Raw genomic sequence first — 26666 nt, 5'->3', positions numbered from 1 at the left:
CATGATGTTACTTGAAAGCATTATAGCCTACTATTCCTGCTAAACTTCCATGGTTACAGTTAGTAGTGTTATACAGTAAATCCATGGTGAATGTTGCTTATCTGGTCGGCAGGAAAAATGGTCCAACGAACCGTTCGGTTCAAAAATGCGTACCGAAAACCGAACCGAAAGGTTCAATACGAATGCATGTATCGTCACACCCCTAATAAATATGTATTGGAATTATGTAATCGTAAATTGTTTACAAATCATGTTATAGGCTAACTGTGCTATGCCCATCTGAAATGGTCTTTGTTCATTTAGAGCAGCTCATATTTCTTTGGAGTCTCTATCATAATTGTGTGCACAATGTACTATGCAGGTCTAGTCTATTCTCTTCCTTATTTTCATTTCACAAACCTCTATTTTAATGGATTGTTCAAAGTTGGCAAGTCATTACTGTGAAAACAGGGTAAGAGTGAATTTTTTTTTTGAGCAATACAATTCTGCTCCTGACAAAGACCAGGTTCCCGCACTAAAAAATAAACCGGAGCAAAATAAACGAGCGCTAACGAGGGAGTAGCATAAAGACTTCTCTATTGTGAATGGTTTCCTGCTTATAAAAGAAGGCTACATGTCCCAGTCCATCTGGACACTATTCAGATCAGTATTCTACATCAACTTTCTCAATAAGTTTCTATTTTTAATGCTGGTTCTCAGAATGTATCGTCTTAATATTTGAAATTGGCCATCTGTAAATATGCTGATGTATATTAAAATGGTTCATCATTTTCAGATCTCTTGTCACCGGGAGTGCGGGGCAAAACTTTTAAAGGCCAAAGAACCTACAGGCTCTTTGCAGGTATGTTTTGTTTTTTATTCTTTTGTCTCTATACAAACTGGTAACCTCTTACCATATTTCAATGCATTGTCATAATAAAAAACAAATTGGTTTGTAGTGCAAGTAGATTTACTGTTTTTTTGGTTTTTTTTTTACATAATGGCACTAATGAATTGGAAATAACAAATTCACAGAAAATAGCTTCCGCATTGCAATATAAGGTGGATACAGTGTGGTGTAACATTTCCTTGCCAGTGTTTTGTCATTTGTTATATTTACACAGTTAGGATTATTTTGTCTTCCAACAAGCTGTCAAGACGTACACCTCCGTCCTTCTAGCACCTTCCTACTGCTGACTAGTTAGGCCTTGTCTTATTTTTTTTACTGCCAGCACACGTTACTCACTGACCTGTTTAAACACACATGGCCTTCCTTTGTGAGAGATGTTCACCTTTTTTCCCCCGCCTCCAAGAGTGAATTGCTTTCAGGTGTTTATTTTCCTTTCTAAAGCCTGTCCATTAACACCTAACATCAATTGCCATACCAATACATTTCCCTCAAGCCTCTATTTTGACTATTTTCCCCATGTTTGAACATCTGGTATGGGTCTAAAATAGAGACTCTTTCTCTAAACGATTAATTTAATTACCACTGATATAGCACACATGATATTTCACCTCTACTTATAGTTTACCAAATTTTACTGGCAGCCAAGCCTTTACTGCAATAAAATAGTGCCTGTGTATCAAGACTAGGGATGGTAATTGATAATATTTGATCAATATCAATGCCACTAACGATTCTGCTTATCGATCCGATTCTTTAACGATCCCACTGTGGGAAAAATTTGTCATATATTTTTTGGGGAAAAAACAATAGTTTTATTTGTTTTAAACCTTACACTTGACTAAGCAAACTGTAGTTTTTATGTAATTTATTTAATAAATGGATCCTCATTGAGTGTGATTTAGTTATATACCGATTAAATGTCCCATGAGTTCAGTGTTGGAAAGATCAGTTCAGTTGTTTTATCCATTCATTAAAACGAATCGGTTCAAATGAGTCATTAGTTCGCGAATTGAACGTGTCATTATCGGACGTGTGCACTTTGTGTGATCATCCCGGCGTTTGGGACATCCACCAAGATGCGTCATCACCAAAAACATTTCATCTTTGGATCATTTTTTTTTTTTTTCATTTATTAATAGTGTGGTTTGTCAGCTGAATGTGCGGCACACTTTTCAGAGAAGATAAGGCAATGTAGGCCTATTTAAGCACAATTTTATTTTATTTCATTTAACTTCTAACAATAACGTATTTCACTAGTAAATTGCTGTTGAACGACAAAAACAACCACCACATGGGAAAATAATATTTTACAAAAACTTTAAATGCACCACAACGCACCGTCCGTCTGTTGTTCTTCAGACAATGGCATCCCGCTGTTGGACCTTTTAGTCTACAGTGATATACAGTGACACTTTACACTGTTTGGCCAGCATTTTAACCATGTTTAATCCAGCTACTAACTAACGGTCAGTGTTGTGCCTGAACGCGTTCAATGAACGATAGTTCATGAACGCGTTCATATTTAGGTCTGCTGTTCACTCGGCTGGAAAATGACTCTAGCGGCTGCGTGCCTCAAACACGTGACAACACTAGGTTGCCCACAGATGCGCCTGCCTAATAATCGGCTTGATATACTTGGATATTGGCCGATGCCGATTATGTTAAAAAATGCCAAAAATCGTTCTAGCTCTTGTTGAAATTTGAATGGAAATGAATGTTGTACATACTAAATGCTTTGTATCTTCCCGCAGTTGTCTATCACCATGGGAACAGTGCCACGGGTGGCCACTACACTACAGATGTCTTCCACATCGGTCTGAACGGCTGGCTGCGCATTGATGACCAGACGGTGAAGATCATCAATCAGCATCAGGTGGTGAAGCAGACTGCAGAGCGCACTGCCTACCTGCTGTACTACCGGCGTCTGGACCTGCTGTAGAAACCACACTTGTACAACACAAACAAGCGCACACACACACACACACACGCACACATTCAAACATACGTTTACATGCAGACGCACGCACACACCCCCCCACACACACACACAAGTGTCTCGACAGGAACACTGCCCAACTTCACGATTGTCCTCCCTTCCTTAACCCTGCTATTCCAGAGAGCCAGCTTTTCCAACTTTTTCTTTCTTTCTTTTTTGGAAGAGGAAAAGACATGAGACGTATCTAAAGACTTTCCTGTAATAGTGTTTTCCCCCTCCGCACACGGCCTCGCTTGGGTCTGGAGAAGTCGAGGGGAGAAAAGTTAGCACTGCAGAGCGATACAGACCTGAATCACTGCTTATGTTCACAGCCTCATCTTGTCTGGCCAGAGTGGATCCCCGTGGAATGAACTCAAACCAGTTGAGGCTGATGGACTGCTGGAGTAAATCGTTCTTTTTTTTTTTTCTTTTGTTTAATCTACTTTTTTAAAATGGCATAGAAAAAAAAATGAAGTGTTTTGCCTTTTAGCAAGGAGAGTTGTCAGCCTAATTTGCAGCAGCCTGTTAAATTCTTGACTAAAGCATCAAAGTGGCCCTACACCAGCAAGCTACCAAAACTTATGTAGATCTCAATGTAGGAGTTTGTTAACAACTCCACCACAACAACCTCTTCTCTCCCCTATTTCTCTCAATCCTGATGCTTCAGATTACACTCAAGTCATGGGGGGAAAAAAGCTAGCGGGAAGGTGCTGCAGTGTGTGCTGAAATGGTAAAAAGCAAAACAAGAAAAGAGAAAAAAAAAACAAAAACTAAAATTGGCTTTGTTTGACCTTCAGTGTGATTTTTGGCCTTAGGTTAGAATGACTATCTTACAATTTTAATGCGCTTTAGGATGATTACAAAAGCTTTGTGCACGTTAAAATATAAAACCGGTCGATTAAAACGCCGATGTGCGACGTTTGCACATTTCTGGCAGATATTTAAGTTTTAAAAGTATTAAAAATGCAAAAATTTGAATCTCGGCAGTGGTTACCTTGATCAGCTCCCTGGGGGAATTGCTCTTGTTCTTTAGGCTTTGTGTAGTTTCACACATTCATGCCGGCGAGATACGAACGATGTCCGAGACTCCATCATGAACATTGCCTCGCGTTTATTTTTGTCCCCTCTCGGCATCCTCCATTTAGTTCTGTTTGATCTTTTCCTGTATCATATGAATAAAGTGTATCCACTGTCCACTGACTGCCTTTTGATGTCAGTAGAGCAGCAAGTACTGAGCCACTCCTGCCAAGTTTGAGAGGGAGCTGTTGAGATGCATCTCATTCTGTATGTTAGCCCGCTCGGAGCAGTCAGCCTGTGATGTGCATGTTGAGGCTCCGCGTGCAGTTCTGAGGATATCGTCTCAGAATGGGTAGCAAGAACTGCAGTTAATTCAAGGTGAGATCAGCTCTGCCTGATGAAGCCTGAAGTGCAACAGTAGATGTGCACAAACAACAAATCATGTTTGTGTCTGTTTCAGAGACCTTGCATCATCAATATTATACCTGATTGTATTTAGTTGAATTTTGAGTTGTTGTTTTTTTTTTTTTTTTCTTCTTCATTCCCCATTTGCGTACAATTTTTGTTCCATTTAAATTGACATTTTCAAAGGAAATTACCCAAGGTTAAAGCACAACAATGAATAAAGTTATACAAGTACTATGCTCGACCTTATTTCATTTGGACTTTTTTTGCTCCCCCCCCCCCCCCCGTCCTCCACAAAATAAAAGTACCACTGACACGAACATTTTATGTATTTAAATACCAGTAAAAATGGTCTAATTGCAGGATATGCAGACTTTTAGCATTTTCTGCACTGATTTTGCAGGGAAAGCTGATGTAAATGGAGCTTAGAGTACTATAAAATGAGGCTACGTCCACATTAATCCGGATACATTTGAAAACGGGGTTTTCGTTTAAAAACGTTTGATGCGTTTGATTTCCGACGTTTCAGTGTGGATGAGAAACTTCTAAATTCACTTTACCGCGCATGCGTGAAAATTTCACAAAAGCTCACTGAGATGATACAGATGGGAAAATAAATAATAATGTTATCGCACAATAACAGGATAATTTTATTTAGCAAAATATCTCACCATCACTGATGCGTCCAGGTCGCATTCAGTCACCATATGTTTGGTCTAAAACGCAACTGCTCTCCTGTTTTGCCGCAGGACAGCAAATGTGAATTATCTGTCATCTTTGCAGTACTGTGCTATGAAGAATAGCACATAGAAAGTAACATATTTTAGCAATAGTGTAAAAATGAATAACACATAACAGGCACAATACCGATAAACATGAATATCTATAGACCTTATTCAGAGCAGCGCCATGACGGGTATGAAAGTGAGGCTGTGAGTGATAGACTTGCTGTGTTTCCAACGGCATCCGCTGTAAAAAGCTGAATAAAGCTCCTAGACTACTTACAATTTTCCACAGCTTACAGATCGGGAGTTTTTTGTCAACTGAAATTTCTTGGAAAGATATTTTTTCCAGTGTTTCATGAGCAGAACAATCCGAAAACACATTAAATAACAGTACAGCCTATTGAAGAGATGCATGTCTATCCCCCACAGCCTCGCTTTCATTCTCACTAAAAATCCAAGATGGCGCTGCCGTGAATAAGGCGTATTGGTACTACATGGATCACATGAATAAACTTTCGTCATTGTTTTGAAATACCTCTGGTTTCACTGTCCACACTACAACGCGAAAACTGCGTTTTCAAATTTATCCACTTTGTAGAGCGTTTTCCAAACGATAAGTTTTTGTTGACTTAAAACGGCATCTCAGTATGAGCGGAAGGCCAAAACGGAGAGTAAAATATACGTTTTCAAACGAAAACGTATTAGTGTGGACATGGCCTGAGTTAAATTGTAAAATATAAGCGGTTTGAATGAGGAGTGTTTGAAATCTAAAGAAATTTCTGCACACATTCTTTGTAGGCCTGTTCATTACCCTGTTACTGAATATACCTCTAATAATAATAACGACAAAAAACTTTCTGGGAATGTTTCAGGTATATCCAAACTTTTTACACAAGCGATTAGGTGCGTTGCAGCCCCCACAAATGCACTTTGTTGTTGGCGATTGTTGAAAGTGAGCACGTCGCTTCCAGGAACCGATCCTTTGAGTTGAGCCCTTCACACAGTCCTGCCTCTGACCACAGGTTAGGCTGGTGTGAACTCGTTTTTCCACTCTCGAAATGCAGTGTGTGAATTTCACATCCATCTGAATGAGCTTATTTTATCCCTGCCGTCAGAATCGTCCTTCAAGTCTCTGGTCATTTAATTTACAGTCTTTTGGATTCAATTGTGTACATACGAGGTTGGCGTTTTTCAATTGCGTGATCACGGTTGCCAGGTCATGTTTGACCATGTGCCCCTTTGAACTTCTTGAATTTGGTTTATTTGAATCTGCAGAAGGACACAAGGAATGCATTCCCCGTGAAAAACCAAAGGATACAGAACTTGTATAAACGGATACTGTTGCTTCATGATTGCTAGAAGATTAAAAAAAAATGTACGATTTAAGTTTTCCCCCCAACTTTCCAAACTTGGATGTCGTCTTGTGCACCGTTCAAGAACTTGACTTGATTTCAGCTTGACTCATCATCAGGAGGAGCTTTTGGGAAAATCACCACTGTTCCTGAGACAGTGTCTACACCAGATGCGAGCGACATGACATGAGCTAATAGTGATTGTGTCCTTTAAAGTGATGACGAATTCCTGACAGTTAACTGATGCCCCATTCCATTTCTGATATACTATGTGCTTATGCTACTTTGACACAAAAATGGTCTCTCAAGGAGCGCAACACGACAGGTGTGTGTCCGGTGTAGACACGGTGTGAGAGTTGGTTAAAATAAGTCGATTTAGTCATATTTGATGCACTCACTCATTGTTATCTTGTCTGTTTCAAGGTGGAAAGCTGGTTTCGTGTAAAAGTTCATGCCTTGAGAGAGTCAACTTTTCTCTTTCGGTATGTCGGTCTGGGATGTATAGTTGAAATGATGTTTGTGCTTCCTAACCCTTGTGTCTTCTTCTGAGATCTTGATGCATTGGCAAATTGAGCTAAATACAAACTATATGCTGTCTCATCCTTGACCTTCAGCCTTTGACTTTTTTCTTTTTGTCAACCATTCAAATAAAAAATAAATAGTGGCAAAGATTTATTTCTGTTGCAGATAAATCTGAAGCCTTTCGAATCAAACGAGTCTTTTCCACGACATGTGCAGAGTAACCACAAGCAAACAATTAAAATAAAGAGAAACTGATCCTTGCTATTCCTGCTTAGCATGCATTAACCTACTAACCAAAGTAGGTTGAATTTCAAAATGTCTTTTCTTTGTGTGTTGTTCAACATTTCTGCCATAGTTGTGTTCTCAGGCTGACCGTTCTGCATGCTCTTGTGGCTCAGTTGGCTGCCTGCGGGTCCAGTGTGCTGTTTCTGAGATGCGTGGCCTCACTGTTTGACTGAAAGGCTGTCTCATCATTTAGGAGGCTGAAAGAGCTTCCCTTCCACGGTTCTTTTTTGCTTGTTGCTCACAAACATGCAGTCACATGTAGTTTCTTTTTTTAATATTGTAATACAGTTTAAGATTTGGTGTGGTGGTTGTGAGATATATATGTGATATATAATTTAAAAACACAAATACATCTCGCAGTCCCCGTACAAAATCTTAAATTGTATTACAACATTAAAGGAGTAGTTCACTTTAAAAAAAAAAACTTTTGCTTATGATTTACTCACACCCATGTCATCCGAGATGTCCATGTCTTTCTTTCTTCAGTCGAAAACAAATTAAGTTTTTTGATAAACATTCCAGGATTTTTCTCCATATAATGGACCAAACGGTTCAAGGCTCAAACGACAGTTTCAGTGCAAACTGCAATCTGTTCAAAGGGCTTTAAACGACACCAGACGATGAAGGGTCTTATCAAGCAAAACGATCGCTCTTTTAATAAATAAATAACAAAGTTTACGTTTTATAAGCTCAAATAGTTGCCTTGTTCTGTACTATCATGCCCGTTAGTGACTCTCCTGTTCGACCTTGTTCATCAAAATGAACGAATTGTTTTCCGAGTCAATTCGTTCGTTGAATGAACCAGATGACTCGGAAAAAGATTTGTTCATTTTGATGAACGAGTTTGAACAGGAGAGTCACGAACGTGCGTCACAGAACAGAGCAAGGTGAGCTTATAAAACTTAAACTTTATTTATTTATGCAATTTGCACAAAGTGTCTTTTGGACCTTGAACCGTTTGGTTCCAACTGAAGTCCATTATATGGACAAAAATGCTGGAATGTTTTCATCAAAAATTTTATTTCTTTTCGACTGAAGAAAGAAAGACATGGACATCTTGGATGACATGAGGGTGAGAAAATTATCAGCAAAAGTTTTTTTATGCGTGCGTGTATAATATAAGGAAGGTAGGAGTGAATATGAGTATGACGAAGTCAGGCTAAGTAAAAACAGTACTATTGTGAAATATGTGGTGTGCTCTTGTGGCTTTCAGAGCAGAAAAGAAAGCTGATGCTGTAATCTCAGTAAGTAATCTCTGGTTATATGTAAATTGTGCGAGCTTATTTTCATTTAAGTCGAAAGATCTGAAGAAAAAAAACTACATAAACCCTCACCTCGAATGTGAACAAAAGAGACGTATTTAAACATCAGGTGTTAACAGGTCTCCTTCGTCTACCTGTGATCCGATTTACCAAATCACATCTTAATACCAGGTATAAACAAGGCCTTGGATGGTTTAAAAAAAAAGAAAATAGATTACCTGAAAGCTAACATGTAAACTAAAAGCCACAAAACTGACTTCATTGGGGTCTTTAAAGCTGTTGCTGATTTGAAACTTGAATCCCCACCATCACACTGGGCTCTGACTGCAGGCTCTTATAATGATGTAGTATTACTTCATGATGGTCTTGGCTGCTTGAACTAGACCTAGTAAAGAGGAAAGATCTTTTACATGTTCTTACATCAATAAATTGTCTTGCTGCTGCTGTCCATCCCATAATTAGCATTTGACATGGAGCAGTTCCCTCTTTCCCCATCCAGTGTTGGCACTGAATCCGGCTCACTCAAACAAACTGCAGGCATTGAGTCTGGAGCGCGCAGGAATCTTAAACATGTGCCTCTGCCCAAGGAGAACAGCATATTCAAAACAGACAAATTGTTTCTAATGGCCGTGTTACAGTGTGGGTCCTGGCACAGCGCGCCGGTAGTAGGCGTTAGGACGCCGGTTTGAAATGAACATTATGTATTTAATGTACTGTTTCACTGGAAACACCATCGAAGTGGTTTCTTCTTTCTTCATGGTCAAGTTATTGCTGAGCTATGAGAAATGCCAAAGAAAGAATGACTTTTTTCTAGGTGTTCATAAGAGGAATCTCTTGAAAGGAATAATTCACTGGTAACACTTTACTTGAAGAGGTGTGCATAAGACTAACATGACACCTACATAATCATGACATATGTTATGAATATGAAGGAAGTTGTATGCATGTTTGTGACAACTGACATTTTTAATGCAAATATGACATTGTTTGAGATGTCTTTGTTATGACAACTTGACATTACTAAGACAACACAACCGGTCATAAACATGACACAGCAGATTAATGATCAAACTTAAGAAACCACCTAGCTTTATGGGTTAACATTACATTAAACTGTCATATGGTTGGTTTTGACATTGGCTGTCATGAAGCCATTATAACTTTTTAATGACAAATTCAATGTGTACCACTGTAGTTGAGGTCAAGAAAAATATTCATGACCGTTATAATGGCCTCATGACAGCCAATGTCAAAGCCAACCACAGGACAGTTTAACTTAACTTTATGTCAAGTTGTCATGACAAAGACACTGACAGGTTATGATGTATTGGTTTATGTCAAGATGTCATAACAAAGACATCTTAATGTCATATTTGCATTCAAAATGTCATTATTGAGCGAAAGACACACTCATAAACATGCATAAACCTTATTCAATGGTTATGAAGGTGTCATGTCAGTCTTATGGACACCCCTTCAAGTAAAGTGTTCTCAATTTACTTAAATTAAAATCATGTCATCATTCACTTGCCTTCATGTGGGATTTTGTACTGTGCAATGTTATTTTATTATTATTATTTATGAACTATTATATTTATTAATATTCGATATTCAATTATCTTTTAGTTTTGTTTCAGTTTTCTTTTTAATGTGAGATATATACACATACAGTGCGTCCGGAAAGTATTCACAGTGCTTCGCTTTTTCCACATTTTGTTACAGCCTTGTTCCAAAAGGGATAAAATGAATTATTTTCCTCCAAATTCGACCAACAAAACCCTACAATGACAACGTGAAAGAAGTTCGTTTGAAATCTTTGCAAAATTATTCAAAATAAAAATAAGTATTCACATCCATTGCCATGACACTTAAAATTGAGCTCAGGTGTCTCATGTTTCCACTGATCATCTTTGAGATGTTTCTACAACTTGGTAGACTTTATGCACAGCTGCACTACTTCCTGAACTTCAGCCAGCTCCTTGTTTCCTGTCTGCCATTATTGGACAAACTGATTTATCCAGTTGTGTCTGATTATTGTTGTTGTGACTACTGAGGTCAGACACACATGGGTTAATCAGCTTGTCCAGTACGGGAAATCGCAATGGAAGACGATTTAGTGAAAGGAAAAATTTCCGAAATCTCTGTGTAAACAATGCGTGACGTAAACGCGCAAGAGATCACTTCCGGCGTAACGTTGGACACGGTTCAGTTCGGTTCAGTTGGACATCTGATTCAGATCAGTTCGACGGCTGTTAACAAGAGGTAAAAACGATATAAATACTGTTTTTTTTCTCATACAAACCGCTCGTTTCGTGTCTTAGGCCATCAGTGTGTACTTACATTTACGAGTCATTAAATCATGTTTAATTTGGACTTCTCTGTGCATGCTCTTTGAGGTGGTGACCATAGACCTGCATTATATGACTGACAGACAACAACGGGTTGACCGAAAAATGTCAAAATGGAAACTACTGTGGAAATAAAGACACCTGCATCTTGGATGTCCTTGAGGTAAGATAAAACATCAAAAATTTATTTCAAAGTGAACTATCCCTTTAATATTTTAAGTCAAAACTTGATACTTTTTTGTCAAGATTCTTTAATAAATAGAAAGTTCTTACCACAAATATTAGTGTCATGGTTTCCACTAATGAAGAAATAAATAACCTGATAAACAAAGGCAAGATAAGTAGAAAATAAAAAGAGCCAATTTCATGCTTTTTAAAGGCACGATTCACCCAAAAATGGGTGAATTGTCATTTACTCACCCTCATATCATTCCAAACCTGTATGTTTTTCTTTTGCTGATCATAGAATATATTTTAAAGAATGTTGACGAAAAAACGGATTTTCTTTTTGTCCATAATCTGTCTAGTTACCAACATTTTTAGTTGGACTATCCCTTTAAAAGCCCCAAAATAGAAACAGACAGAAATAAAGATCTATTTAAATATAATAAAATATTTGCTACTATGTGTTGCTTGCTAAAAAAAATTTAAAGCATATGTAGTCAATTTTGAGTGTAGCCTACATGAAAAGGGTGTAGTTACACCTTCTACCCAGCAGGGGCTAACTGAACCCAGCTAACCAGCCAGACATGTGGTCATGTGGCAGCCCTTGGTTTCAGCCACCTATTCCTCCTCTATTTTAGCCACTTTGCTATCTAGTGCAGTGGTTTTCAAATGAGAAGGAACTCAAGATAAGACAAAAAAGCATTAAAATAAGCTCAAAAAGTTTTAAATGTGATGCATCTGTTGTAGTTCTTCCTATTTTGATATTTTCACTGCCCTCATTGAGACCTAGGTCTCCAAACAGCACCACTAAATCAAGGGAAGCTAATAAACATTGTGGGGCATAGAGAATCTGCAGCTCTCACCAAATAAACAACTGACCGTGAGGCCGAGGTGAGCGTGACCTCCATACACTCCTTGTCGCCATCTGGACGAAAGCTTCTCTCAGTCAAGGTCACGGCTGCGATCTGTGATCTTTGGAGGAAACGCTTGAAATTACATTCTTGCGTTCGGGTAATTTTGACCCAGAGAGGATTTTCTTTTTTTGGGGAAAAGACTAGCCTGTTTGCAATTTTTTTGGGAAAAGACCAGCATGTTTGTTATTTTTTGGGGAAAAGACTAGCATGTTTGCTTTTTGGGGGGAAAAGACTAGCATGTTTGCTATTTTTTTGGGAAAAGACTAGCATGTTTGCTATTTTTTGGGGAAAATACTAACATGTTTGCTTTTTGGGGGGAAAAGACTAGCATGTTTGCTATTTTTTGGGTGAAAGACTAGCATGTTTGTTATTTTTTGGGAAATGCTAGCATGTTTGCTATTTTTTTGGGGAAAAGACTAGCATGTTTGTTTTTTTGGGGGAAAAAGACTAGCATGTTTGTTATTTTTTGGGAAATGCTAGCATGTTTGCTATTTTTTGGGTGAAAGACTAGCATGTTTGTTATTTTTTGGGAAATGCTAGCATGTTTGCTATTTTTTTGGGGAAAAGACTAGCATGTTTGGTTTTTGGGGGAAAAAGACTAGCATGTTTGTTATTTTTGGGGGAAAAGACTAGCATGTTTGCTTTTTGGGGGGAAAAGACTAGCATGTTTGCTATTTTTTGGGGAAAATACTAACATGTTTGCTTTTTGGGGGAAAAAGACTAGCATGTTTGCTATTTTTTGGGGAAAATACTAACATGTTTGCTTTTTGGGGGAAAAAGACTAGCATGTTTGCTATTTTTTGGGTGAAAGACTAGCATGTTTGTTATTTTTTGGGAAATGCTAGCATGTTTGCTATTTTTGGGGGGAAAAGACTAGCATGTTTGTTTTTTTGGGGGAAAAAGACTAGCATGTTTGCTATTTTTTGGGGGAAAAGACTAGCATGTTTGTTTTTTTGGGGGAAAAAGACTAGCATGTTTGCTATTTTTTGGGGAAAAGACCAAGCGGCAACCTCCCCGTCTCTCTCTTGAAGCCAACACGGAAGTGAATTAAACTGCAATTTATCGAGTGGCCGCTTGAGGCAGGCTGCAGAAGCGAGTCAAATCTGTATCTCCCCCATGTTAAAATGCCCAACTTTACAGCAGAAAAAAACATGTTTACAGCCTGGAGCAAAAAGTGGCTTTGGTCTATAGAGCTGATTTTTCCCTTCTTGACAACTGTGAGGGGGGTGAATTTTTTTACAACTCATCTGTTTAAATTATATTTAAGCCTTAAAGTTCTGCATAATTAAGGGCGTGGCCACTTGAGTGACAGGTGGATTCTTGCGGCCGCTTTCACTGCTAGTCGTTTGTCTGCTGTCTGTTAGCGTCACCCTCAGCCGTGTTTCTGCTTTTTCCGGGATTATTTCATACAATTTAATACATGTATTTTACCTTCGCCCGTGCACGCTGTTGGATTCCGTCGTGTTGAGTATGGAGAGAACAACCAGCGCCGTGTTTCCAGCTGTTTCCCTCGCATGCACTAATGGGTGTCTGATGATTTCAGTGCTTTCTCTCTGTCCATGCAACAGATGCACACCCTTGAATGAGCGCGGATTTCTAGTTAATTTACTTTAAGTTCTGAGGTAATATCTTTGGTTTGACCCATCTGAGAAACTGAGAGGCAGCCAAAATCAGATTGTAAAATGGACAGAATTAAAGCTCTTTACGAACTTGACGTGAGATGCCATTGCCGACTGACGTGTGCTTGCCTTGAATCACTGTCACATGCACAAGCTTAGAGCAATATTGTAAGTAATCAATACATTTTTAACTAGCAGAATAATAATGCATCACGATCCACATAGTTGACTGCTTGTATGTTGTGAGAAATGTGTGTGATCTGTGTTCATGTGTTTGATACATGCTCTTAACTAATTGCCCCTTGTGAGATTAATAAAGTTGATAAAAACGTAAAGTAAATAGTCTCACTTTTAGTTACGTCTTAACTATTATAATATAATATAACATGAACTTTAACCATTGGCTTTACTTTTTCAATCAGCTGTCAATTCAGCGGCAGTAGCATGGCATTAGCACGAGAGGTGACGCACTGCCAAGATGGCGACGGCCGGCCCCACCCACTTTAGTCTTCAAAAACGCTCTTCAGAAACCTATGGGTGACGTCACGGACACTACGTCCATATTTTTTTACAGTCTATGGAAAAGACTAGCATGTTTGTTATTTTTTTTTGGGGGGGGGGACTAGCATGTTTGTTATTTTTTGGGAAAAGACTAGCATGTTTGCTATTTTTTGGGGAAAAGATTAGCATGTTTGTTATTTTTTGGGAAAAGACTAGCATGTTAGCTATTTTTTTGGGGAAAAGACTTGTTTGTTATTTTTTGGGAAAAGACTAGCATGTTTGCTATTTTTGGGGACAAAATTAAGACTAGCATGTTTGTTATTTTTGGGGAAAAGACTAGCATGTTTGCTATTTTTTGGGGGAAAGACTAGCATGTTTGCTATTTTTGGGGAAAAGACTAGCATGTTTGCTATTTTTTGGGGGAAAGACTAGCATGTTTGCTATTTTTGGGGGGAAAGACTAGCATGTTTATAATTTTTTGGGGGAAAAGACTTGCATGTTTGCTGTTTTGGGGGGCAAAAGACTAGCATGTTTGTTATATTTTTGGAAAAAGACTAGCATGTTTGCTATTTTTTTGGGGGGGGGGGAAGACTAGCATGCTTGCTATTTTTTGGGGAAAAGACTATGTTTGCTATCTTTGGGGAAAAGATTAGCATGTTTGACTTTTTTGGGGGGCCAAAAGACTAGCATGTTTGCTATTTTGGGGATCAAAAGACTAGCATGTTTGCTATTTTGGGGGGCAAAAGATTAGCATGTTAGCTTTGGGGCAAAAGACTAGCAAACAAAGTTTTTGTTTTCAAACTTAGCTATAGGCTATAAGCCTGAGATTATGGCTTCCTCTCTCACCACGGAGCTCTGAGATTGTTTACATGTACAGCTTTTGTTTCACTCTAACTGAATTGATTCTGATTGGTGAATCTGAATGTAGTGTTTACATGAACGCTAAAAAAGTGATCGGTTGATGTGCGTTTTAACATTGCTAAGAAAATTCCCGCTCCTCCGTGAGAGATACGAGACCGGGGCGTCTCACAGCTGTCGCTCGTCGGTACTCACGCCACCGGCATCCCACCGTTCTCCCGTGGCCCTCACTCGTCCTGCTCGCCACAGTAAACATGATGAATGGCGACTGTAGAACGCAAAAGCCGAATCCCGGACATTTTGGGCGATCTCGAAACACATTTTTTGGGCAGACTCATCACGGAGAATCACTAGTAGCCTAGACTTGTTGTTTACCTACTGCGCTGTTACCGGTAGGCGTGGCCTCCTAGGGCAGTGAAGCAAGTGCATTCTGGGAGTTGGTGTCCAAAAATACATTTTCTGTCTTTTCTCAGTCTAGAAAGCTCCAAATTCAAAAATAATTTCACATTTCTTCTACATAAATTACCCATTTTAAATACACATTCATCTTTCCAGATTTGGAATGACCTTTTAACAAAGTGACATTGCCAACTACTGGCCTGACAGCAGAATTCAGTGTTTTTAATCGTTTTCACGGATCTATGTGAACTGGGATCGTTTCATCTGTACGTGGAAAACGTAAAGGAAAAAATTTTCCGTTTTTAATACATCGTTGTCGTGTAAACACACCATAATTCTCACTTGGGGAGTTGTTGAAATCTTGCCTGAACATATAAACTGCTGAATAAAACGTCAACGTAATAGAAACCAATCATTCACAGTTATTGTTTTTATGCTCCTGAAAGCCAATAAAACATCTTTATATGCACAATTGTGATGTTGCCATGTGTGGCTGTCCATGAATCACAGCTTGATCTAAAGGAGCCAGTGCAAACACAATGAAAAGGAACCACCAAGGACACCCTTTGCCGCTTGAGCGCCAAAAAAGCACAGTCAATGTGTTTGAACGGTCGACTTTTACTGAAGGTTTCTCGGGTGACGCAAAATGGGATGCGCTGGTCCCCGTATTCCCCCCCTCATTAAAACACAACATGTTTAATAGGTCAATGGCTGAGCCTCAAACTCGGCTATATAAGCCTGAGATTATGGCTTCCTCTCTCACCACTGAGCTCTGGGATTGTTGTGCTTGGACTATAGAGTGTCACAGCTCAGTTTTCTCATAAAAGAAAAAAGGGATTTGAATACACAAAGTAGAGAATGAGTCTGGTTTGGAAAAAGGTAGCATGCGGCTGCTAGGTCAGCATTACTACACCAATCACTAGAGCCAGACCTAACATTTCATATTAACAAGACATTGATGGACCAAATGCAGTTATTGACTGTGATGTACTCGTATATGAGGATGTTTTGCTTTACCGGTATGCCAGTGTCAATAAAATTCCCAATTCATTGATGCATATTGCAAATTACATATCTCAACTACATGGAAGAAACATCTTAACCCTGAAAAGTCTGATATATAAAATAATAGTCAGAAAAATATATTTTTTTAATGAAAAAATATGTGTTTTTTGTTGAATATCATATTTGATGCATAGACTTTTATGGCTTTTAAAGTATGATATAGTGAGAATATAAATATAGTTCTCACTCATGGAGGAAAAAAAAGTAATTTTATTCAGAGGCCCAAACTGAACAAAACATACACAATTTGGTGCAGTTACTGATATATGTATTCGTCCAAGAAGTTCGGAATGCTTGTAATGTAAATCAGCATATCAGTCACTCTATATCTCCCTTCACTAATATATCTTAGTATATATTTTTATGATCAAAGCTCTGTACGTTAAATCATATAATGCAATGCAATCCAATGAGAAATGAATAAATAAACGTTTCTCAAAAGCCAAGTTGCTTCAATTTAAAAGCTATTCTTATGTTTACTTTATGAAGATCGGTAAAGATTTCACTGCAAAAAGTGAAATGATAATGCTAAAAAATATAAAGTATCAATCAGACAACAGAAGGCATGTAGTAGATTGTGCAAAGTTTTGATCACGTTGATACTTTAAAAGCCATAAAAATGTGTGTATCAAATATGATACAGTAGGCTTTATAGGGTTAAGATGTCTTCAAACCTCATGATGCTTTGGATTTAGAAGTTGTCAGCCAGTTACTAATCCTATTCTGGTTTATATGATCCAAAGTGCACACCCTTGTGCCAAATATCTAAACCCTATATTGCCTGATTCGAGGATGTGAAATATTTGGTGGTGGGCAAACATCAAGCAAATCCATCTGACTCAGCTTTTTCCAAACATGCCGGGTTTATTTGCTTATAGCCACATCTAATTTGTTGTCGACTTCTGTGACGAGCAGTTCAGAGTATCATTTTATGGACTTTCACAATCATATCCTTTATTGACATGTTTACGTCACGCTCAAGCTTACAAGTACAGACAAAAATATAGATGTTGCCAATAATGCACTATTGTAGCTTCAGGGTGATTTTTGCTCAATGAGTTATGACAAAATGATGACAGATCTGTAACATGTAATAACAGAGTGAAACAGTGATCCGTTGCCCCACTTGGACCAATTTCTTAAGGCAAATAAGTTATATAACAAAAAAATATATAAAACCATATTGTCCGAAAAATGTGAAATCACATACTGTTTTATTCCCTTACATATTTGCTTTCATTAAACACACACATAGCCTTACTGTAATTTATTAGTCAGTGATGGTTCATGCATTTAATGGTTCAATTATTTATCCAGATGGAACTTTGAGCAAGTACAGGTCTACATACTACTGCCAATACATAAACGACACGCTACTGTGAGCAAGTAAGACATGCTGCTGTCGTACAATATAGCGTACATGAATTACCTGTAGTAAATCTATACAAGTGGAGCTGGGGAGGGTGGAGTTTTGGGGGGTTTTTTGAAAGCGCATTGCAACTGCTACAGCAAATGCTGACCGAGTATTTGAAGGTTGAGCAGCAAGCTCATTGGCTACTGATAGCAGGAACCAATCAAATGTGCCCTTCAGAGAATGATCTGATTGCAAGCAGATTGAATTAAGTAAAGACTCTGGTGTGGCATCCATTACATCTGGAGACTCTGGAGACCATGAAGGCTGAAGCTAACACAGGACTGAGCTCTGGGGGAGAAGTGGGCTCTGGAGTGGACTCTTGGGCTGAGGCTGGCCCTGGAGCAGACTCATGGGCTGGAGCGGGCTCTGGAAAAGACTCATGGGCTGAAGCAGGTTCTGGAGAAGACTCGGGGGCTGGAGAGGGCTCTGTATTGGATTCATGTGCTGAAGCAGGTTCTGGAGCGGACTCAAGGGCTGGAGCAGGCTCTGGTGTGGACTCAAGGGCTGGAGCAGGTTCTGGAGCAGACTCATGGACTCGAGCGGGCTCTGGAGCGGACTCGTGTGCTGGAGCAGGTTCTGGAAAAGACTCATGGACTCGAGCGGGCTCTGGAGCGGACTCGTGTGCTGGAGCAGGTTCTGGAAAAGACTCATGGGCTGAAGCAGGTTCTGGAGGAGACTCATGGGCTGGAGAGGGCTCTGTATTGGATTCATGTACTGAAGCAGGTTCTGGAGCGGACTCAAGGGCTGGAGCAGGCTCAGGTGTGGACTCAAGGGCTGGAGTGGATTCATGGGCTGGAGTGGGCTCTGGAGCAGACTCATGGGATGGAGCGGGCTCTGGTGTGGACTTATGGGGTGGAGTGGGCTCTGGTGTGGACTCATGTTCTGGAGTGGGCTCTGAAGGGACTCATGGGCTGGAGTGGGCTCTGGTGTGGACTTATGTGGTGGAGTGGGCTCTGGTGTGGACTCATGGGCTGGAGTGGGCTCTGAAGGGACTCATGGGCTGGAGTGGGCTCTGGTGTGGACTCATGGGCTGGAGTGGGCTCTGGTGTGGACTTATGTGGTGGAGTGGGCTCTGGTGTGGACTCATGGGCTGGAGTGAGCTCTGAAGGGACTCATGGGCTGGAGCAGGTTCTGGTGTGGACTCATGGGCTGGAGCAGGTTCTGGAGTGGACTCATGTGCTGGAGTGGGCTCTGGTGTGGACTCATGGGCTGGAGTGGGCTCTGGTGTGGACTCATGTGCTGGAGCAGGTTCTGGAGTGGACTCATGGGCTGGAGCAGGTTCTGGTGTGGACTCATGTGCTGGAGTGGGCTCTGAAGGGACTCATGGGCTGGAGTGGGCTCTGGTGTGGACTCATGTGCTGGAGTGGGCTCTGAAGGGACTCATGGGCTGGAGTGGGCTCTGAAGGGACTCATGGGCTGGAGTGGGCTCTGGTGTGGACTCATGTGCTGGAGTGGGCTCTGAAGGGACTCATGGGCTGGAGTGGGCTCTGAAGGGACTCATGGGCTGGAGTGGGCTCTGAAGGGACTCATGGGCTGGAGTGGGCTCTGGTGTGGACTCATGTGCTGGAGTGGGCTCTGAAGGGACTCATGGGCTGGAGTGGGCTCTGGTGTGGACTCATGTGATGGAGTGGGCTCTGAAGGGACTCCTGGGCTGGACTGGGCTCTGGTATGGACTCATGTGCTGGAGCCGGCTCTGGTGTGGACTCATGTGCTGGAGTGGGCTCTGAAGGGACTCATGGGCTGGAGTGGGCTCTGTCAATACATTAATGGGCTGGAGTGGGCTCTGGTGTGGACTTGTGGGCTCTGGTGTGGACTCATGTGCTGGAGCGGGCTCTGGTGTGGACTCAGGGCTGGAGTGGGCTCTCGTGTGGACTCATGGGCTGGAGCAGGCTCTGGTGTGGACTCATGAGCTGGAGTGGGCTCTGGTGTGGACTCATGGGCTGCAGTGGGCTCTGGTGTGGACTCATGAGCTGGAGTGGGCTCTGGTGTGGACTCATGGGCTGGAGTGGGCTCTGAAGGGACTCATGTGCTGGAGCAGGTTCTGGAGTGGATTCATGGGCTGGAGTGGGCTCTGGAGTGGACTCGTGGGCTGAAGCAGTTTCTGGAGCACACTCATGGGCTGGAGTAGAGAGTAATGGGAAGTGTATTCCAGGACAGTGTTCTAGGGAGGAGTGTCCTCTGGTGGATATGCAGGGCACTCCAACTGGTGATTGTGACAGATGAAAAGAAAGTTAAAATCAATAGCATTTATTTGAAATAGAAGTCTTAACATTACAAATGCCTTTAATGTCACATTTGATCAATTTAACACATTCCTGCTCAAGAAGAAGTATGAATTTCTTTAAATATATATTTATATAGAGCCTGTATTATTTATATGACAAATGTATTTATTATCTTATATATACATATATTAAAGGTAATTAATTAACAGCAGGTTACCACACATAATAGTACAAAGTATACAAAAATAAAAGCTGGAGCATAATGTGTTAAATAAGCATTTATTTAACCATTAATGTATTGACAGAACTAATGACATATTACAAAACGATAACTGGTCGACAAACATCCTGCTGTCATGTGGTGATGAGTAATCCTCTGTGTCTCTGGAGTTGGTTTGAGATGATTTACGTTCTTTGCGTTTTCATCTCGACATCGTTCGTCAGAGCGACGGAGTTTGGCCAAGAACACAGCCTTCTTCAGCCTCCCCCTCCTCTCCGTCTCTATAAAAGGAGCTGAGCTGCTTCCACAGAGTCAGTCCGAGTCCACGGCTGCCAAACGACCTCAACTACTCACACTTGTTTGACTTTTAAGGAAAATACTCCAGCCGCAAGACACTGAGCTGCAGCAACCTCTGGAATAGCTTGTGGAGAAGACTCAGACCAGGTAAACTATGTTTTTGACTTTTTATTATATAAAAGATAGATCACATAGAGAGTTAGGCATTCTTGATTAATTGCATTTTGATGCATTTAATGAATTAAAGTTCAGAATCAAGAGAGGAGCTTTTTTTCTCCTTATTTGGTAATGAATAATCGATAGTCAGTGTTTATCAGCATACAGATCTAAGCTCAGGTGATGAGTATCAAAATGCAATTTGATAGGATTTTGGACGTTAGTTGCACTCATTGCCAAACTAGAAAATGTGCATGTGGTTCAACTGTCATGCTGTCATAACAATCTCTTGCCATTTTAAACTTTAATATTTGTGGAAAGCACAATGTGCACAAACCGAAAAGCATGGACAGATGGACCACCTGCCAATGTTTATGTGGACTAGGTGCCCGGTTGGCTTTTTCCTGGCTGCTCTGTCTGTCATGGTCTAAAAATCCAAGAGAGGGATGAGCAGAACGAGAAAGAAAGGGAGGACGCTGGAACTGAAGCATTGCCTGTGTTTACTCAGACTTGGTGTTGGATGTCAAGGCTCTGCAGAGAGAGTGAGAAAGTGTGAGGAGTGAAAATGAGAGGGATTTGGATTGTTCTATAAATCCTGATAAGCAGGACGATTCTGGGGCTTGTTGTTTCACGTGTTTGGCTCATCTGCATTTTAGATGTGTGGGCTCTCTATTTATTATCTAATAAAGAACTCTAATTCACTTGCTCTTCGCTCCCATTCTTGCACCCCCCCCCCCCCCCCCCCCAACAATTCCATTCCCAGAGAAAGTCAGTCTAGGACAGAGAAGAATGACATATTGCTAATGAATTATCCTTTGTCCCACTGTCACCTTAGGATATTAATGAGTTTAATAAACAAAGCTCAGCGTATGGATGGATGCTGAGATCAAACAGACCTGCTGGTCCATCAACCTAACAAATCTAATCGAAGGAGATCAGGCTTAGTAGTTTGGTCTTTTGAGTAGCGATGAAAGATTACAATGGGTTTTTGTTTTGGAAGGGCTTTGATAGATTTCACTGTAATGATGAGGCCTTTGGTTTGACATGTCCTTGAACTATGACAAACAATAAACATTCTTCAAATTAGAGCAAAAACTATTCATTCAATGTGGATCAATGTGGGCAATTTCATTATCTCACGCATGAGTGCTGCTTCATTGAGGATCGATGGGAAATTTCATCTGAGGAAGTTATGGCAATTTAGCTAGAAAGAGTGAATTCTGCTTATCAAAAACTCCTGTCTGTCATATTTCAGAGCACTATCATAAGAAACTAACAAGGAATTGCCTCTTTAAGGACAATTTTTTGACATTATTTTCATATTCTTAATATGACAATTAAACGCAATTCTCATTGCTTTAATTAAAGCTACACTGTGTAACTCTTTTAGTTTATTCTTAGCTAAAAACACTTAATTCTTTTAAAAATATATGTGCTCATTAATGTATCAAGTAATAAAGTATTCTCGTGTATAATATGCCTTTGAAAATACATATGGGTAAGGGGTTCTAATGTCGGTCGCCATGTTGCCCCTCCATCTTGACAGTACATTAGCCAAAGAGGGACACACCCGTTAATTCAAGCTTCGCCTTTCGCCTTTACGTTTGAGTTAACACTCATGGACGAGGTCGAACTGGAAGCCACGTTAATCTTGTACTACATTGGCCACCGTAGGAGTTAAAACGAAATCGGAATTGAGAGGAAGCGAAACTAATATTCACTGGATGGTCATATACCTTTTCACCGCTAGATGGGGCTAAAAATCACACAGTGTAGCTTTAAATCAAGAATCTGACCTCTCAAAACAAAAGTAATTTCACAGTGAATCTTTGAGCTTGCTTCATGCAAAATGACCTACTGATTTGAGTGTGAAATGTAACCGTGACATGTTTTAGTTAGATTCATCTAATGGACAAGCAGATTTTAAACAAAGGAGCAGTTACTGCAAAACATGGATGGATGAATCTAATGTAGTTCCAGAATAGCACCTCAGATTCTGTTGTTATTGGATTCATCTATTTGTGGTGTACTGTATGTATAGCCAGGATGCAATAAGAGTGACTAATGAAGCCAGTTTAGCCAATTCCTCTTTGAAGCACTTGTTTCTCTTTTTGAGTAAACATATGGACATGTGTTTACTATCCATCGTTTTCTCCAACAACTTTCCCAACACTTATCCTCATGGAAACCACATTTCCTTCCAGATTTTCCAGAACAGAGCACTGAAGACACGCTCACACAAGGCAGTCCACTGTGATCCGACCCTGAAAGCATCAACGCTGCCATGAACAGCCTCGTTTCCATCGCCCTGATATTCCTGGGTGCCAGCTTGTCTGCTTCCCTCTTCATTCCCGACTCCCCGGAGCTGAGGCAGTTGATGCAACGCTACCAGGATGAGCTGGAACCCAACAGCACAAAAGCTGGTGTGCCTGTACGCACTCGCAGAGCCATCAAGTGGACGGACAGGGAGGAGATCCTGCAACTGCACAACAAGCTGAGAGGAGAGGTGTACCCGACTGCCTCCAACATGGAGTACATGGTGAGAATGTCATTTTACACTCACATCCAACTTTATAATGTAACATTAAAGGAGTGGTTCACTTTTCAAAAAACTTTTGCTGATAATTTACTCACCCCCATGTCATCCAAGATGTCCATGTCATTCTTTCTTCAGTCGAAAAGAAATTCAGGTTTTTGATGAAAACATTCCAGGATTTTTCGCCATATAATGGACTTCAGTGGAAACCAAACGGTTCAAGGTCCAAAAGACACTTTCGGTACAAACTGAAAACTGTTCAAAGGGCTTTAAAACGATTCCAGACGATGAATAAGGGTCTTATCAAGTGAAACGATCGCTCATTTAATAAATAAATAACAAAGTTTAAGTTTTATAAGCTCAAATGTTCGCCTTGCTCTGTTCTGTGATGCGCGTTCGTGACTCTCCTGTTCAAACTCATTCATCAAAATGAACGAATCTTTTTCCGAGTCAATTTGTTCGTTTCGTTCTTTGAATGAACCAAATGACTCGGAAAAAGATTTGTTCATTCGTTCATCAAACAGGAGAGTCACGAACACGCATCACAGAACAGAGCAAGGTGACCATTTGAGCTTATAAAACTTAAACTTTGTTATTTATTTATTAAATGAGCGATCGTTTCGCTTGATAAGACCCTTATTCATCGTCTGGAATCGTTTAAGGCCCTTTGAACAGTTTGCAGTTTGCACCGAAAGTGTCTTTTGGACATTGAACCGTTTGGTTCCCACTGAAGTGCATTGTATGGAGAAAAATGCTGGAATGTTTTCATCAAAAACCTGAATTTCTTTTCGACTGAAGAAAGAAAGACATGGACATCTTGGATGACATGGGGGTGAGTAAATTATCAGCAAAAGTTTTTTCATTATTGCTTTAAGGGTCTGTACAGAGAGAACCTAGAGGGTTCTGTTCCAAAACCTAGGGAGTTATCTATCTAGAAAGCATTTCAAGCCATCATAAGTGTGTGGCAGGTGCTAAGTTTGTTTCAAAAGGTAGGTAATAACATAATGCTGACATCTAAGTCCCTTATTTTGACTAAAGAAACACTGAGAAGAAAAACTCAGAATGTGACAAGCTGTAAACTTTTACCAACGATGGTAGATTTCTTCTTGATATTAATTCATTAATAAATACAATCAATTAAAAATTCAATCTATTTTGAAAGGCATTATTTTACCCAACATTTCTGTGTGCTATATTACCTTGTGAAAATGAAGTACATGTAAGCATACACAGCGCAATTATAAGCACACTTCTTTTCCCCCAAGGGTTAATTGTTACGCTTATTAATACTCAGTTCCCTGCTGACAGATCCAGTATAAACAAGCATGAATTCCACATTGGTCCAAGTGGTATTATGCTAGTTAGGCCTGGTATAGTAGCTGGTGGACCAGCATGCTGTTCTCAAACAAAATTGGGCTGGAATAGCTGGTCCAGCAAACCAGCGTCTCATGCTGATTCCAGCATGCATTTTTCAGCAGGGTTAGCTTAGCAACATGCTAACATAAGATCTTCTTAGTTTGTCTTGTTGCATATTAAGAGTGTATCAAAGCCGTCACTGATGAAGTTTTATTTCAGTTAGTGTGCCGCTTTAGAATATAACGGTCAATGTAGACAGCAAGACACATCAGTTCGTTTTAGAACCGAGATGCAATGAGTTTAGTCTGCGGCAAAGGTATTTTTATGTCGACCACACAGCTGTACAACACCAACACTCGGTTCTGCATTAATGACCCTGGTTTATAGGCTACTAATTGCGTTTTGTGTTAGCATTAGTCATCTTTTTTCTGGTGCAGTAAATATCTTTAGGTTTGCTTAGGGGCCAAATACAGGCTTCAGACGTTGATTTTACAAGTGTAATCTTGTCTGGAAAAGATATGGTGCCTATTTACTGTGGAGACAATTGCAATGTAGCTTATAGCTGAGTCACGACATGGGTAGAAAAATTAGATTAGTGACATTACTGGAACAGATATGAGGCTTCGATTATGTGACAAAAATGGCAGGTACTGTGTGCTGCCTTGTAATCGCACGTGTCAAAGGGATTCGCTTTGTTTGTCCCTACGTTTTTGGACATTTAAAGGGATAGTTCACTTTGAAATTAATTTTTGATATGTTTTAGCTTACCTCAAGGACATCCAAGATGTAGTCAAGTCAAGTCAAGTCACATTTATTTATATAGCGCTTTTCACAATACAGATTGTATCAAAGCAGCTTAGGTGTCTTTGTTTCCACAGTATTTTCAATTTTGACATTTTTCAGTTAAACCGTTGTTTTCTATTTGTCATACACTGGAGGCTAAGGGGGTCCACCAAAAAGCATGCACAGAGAAGTCAAATTTAAACATGATTTAATGACTCGTAAATGTAAGTACACATTGATGGCCTAAGACACGAAACGAGCGTTTTTTGTGAGAAAACTAACAGTATTTATATCGTTTTTACCTTGTGCAATCACAGTGACGTCCAAGTAATCTGAATCAGTTGTGCAATGTCCAACTGAACCGAACTGAATCAGTTCAATGTTACGTCGGAAGTGATCGCTTGCGTGTGACGTCACTCAATATTTACACGGAGATTTCGGACGGAGTGACGTCACACGCAAGCGATCACTTCCGACGTAACATTGAACTGATTCAGTTCGGTTCAGTTGGACATTGCACAACTGATTCAGATCACTTGGACGTCACTGTGATTACACGAGGTAAAAACGATATAAATACTGTTCGTTTTCTCACACAAACCGCTCGTTTCGTGTCTTAGGCCATCAATGTGTACTTACATTTACGAGTCATTAAATCATGTTTCATTTTGACTTCTCTGTGCATGCTTTTTGGTGGACCCCCTTAGCCTCCAGTGTATGACTGATAGACAACAACGGTTTGACTGAAAAATGTCAAAATTGAAAATACTGTGGAAACAAAGACACCTACATCTTGGATGCCCTTGAGGTAAGCTAAAACATAGCAAAAATTAATTTCAAAATGAACTATCCCTTTAACCGCATTTTAATTGCAATTAAATTAAAATGTATAATGTTTTTTTTTTATTTATATTAAATTCAGTGTTTTTACCCACTTAAGTAGGGCTACAACATAGTTCATTTGTATCATACTGTAGGTGTTCTGGGGACCTATTGAGAGCACAGCCTTGCTTTATTGCTATTCCCTGTGTGCCTTTGCATATGGTACATTGAAATTGAATGTAATGTTGATGTAGTGAGGGAAAGATACAAAGAGAAAGGCCTTATGGTTAATGTAGTTGGGTTGATGCCTTTGAGAAAGACAGGAGTCTACCACAAGCAGGGGTTTCAGAACCGCTGCCAGGCCTCAGCGAACAAGTAAGGGTTTCAGAAACGTGGCTTGGTCCCAAACAGCACCTTTAGAACTGAGGTTACAGAATGTGTGAGTGTTTGTGCCCATAATGCAGTTGGAAATTTACTGAGAGTTCCTCAGAGGTGAGGAACCCTGTTCTGTGGGGCGAAGTGAGTCCTCTCTCCCTACAGGTGGAGAAATAAGCTG

The 26666-nt window shown here is 40.1% G+C and overlaps 2 protein-coding genes across 7 annotated transcripts in view; both read left to right on the top strand.

Moving 5' to 3' along the window:
• Positions 1-4530, top strand: part of usp10 (ubiquitin specific peptidase 10) — a 37689-nt gene extending 33159 nt beyond the window's left edge. For all 4 annotated transcript variants that reach the window (XM_039669713.2, XM_039669711.2, XM_039669714.2 and 1 more), the window contains 2 exons: positions 776-841; positions 2641-4530. In XM_039669713.2, the coding sequence (XP_039525647.2) occupies positions 776-841; positions 2641-2828 (254 nt within the window). In that variant the 3' untranslated portion in view covers positions 2829-4530. The remainder of the gene's footprint in view (positions 1-775; positions 842-2640) is intronic.
• A 3964-nt stretch (positions 4531-8494) lies between these two features.
• crispld2 (cysteine rich secretory protein LCCL domain containing 2) overlaps positions 8495-26666 on the top strand; it is a 39883-nt gene continuing 21711 nt past the window's right edge. The window contains exons 1-4 of one of the 3 annotated variants that reach the window (XM_089119928.1): positions 8495-10694; positions 10829-10943; positions 20451-20604; positions 22818-23152. In XM_089119928.1, the coding sequence (XP_088976054.1) occupies positions 22898-23152 (255 nt within the window). In that variant the 5' untranslated portion in view covers positions 8495-10694; positions 10829-10943; positions 20451-20604; positions 22818-22897. Of the gene's footprint in view, positions 10695-10828; positions 10944-16844; positions 20605-22817; positions 23153-26666 lie in introns of those variants that run through there. The other 2 variants (XM_089119981.1, XM_039669875.2) reach the window with 2 other exon arrangements.

This window comes from Pimephales promelas, chromosome 1, assembly GCF_988280905.1.
Source record: "Pimephales promelas chromosome 1, fPimPro1.hap1.1, whole genome shotgun sequence".
NCBI classification, from domain to species: domain Eukaryota; kingdom Metazoa; phylum Chordata; class Actinopteri; order Cypriniformes; family Leuciscidae; genus Pimephales; species Pimephales promelas.
Note: the sequence above shows the minus strand (reverse complement) of the source record. Positions and strands in the feature narration are given on the sequence as shown.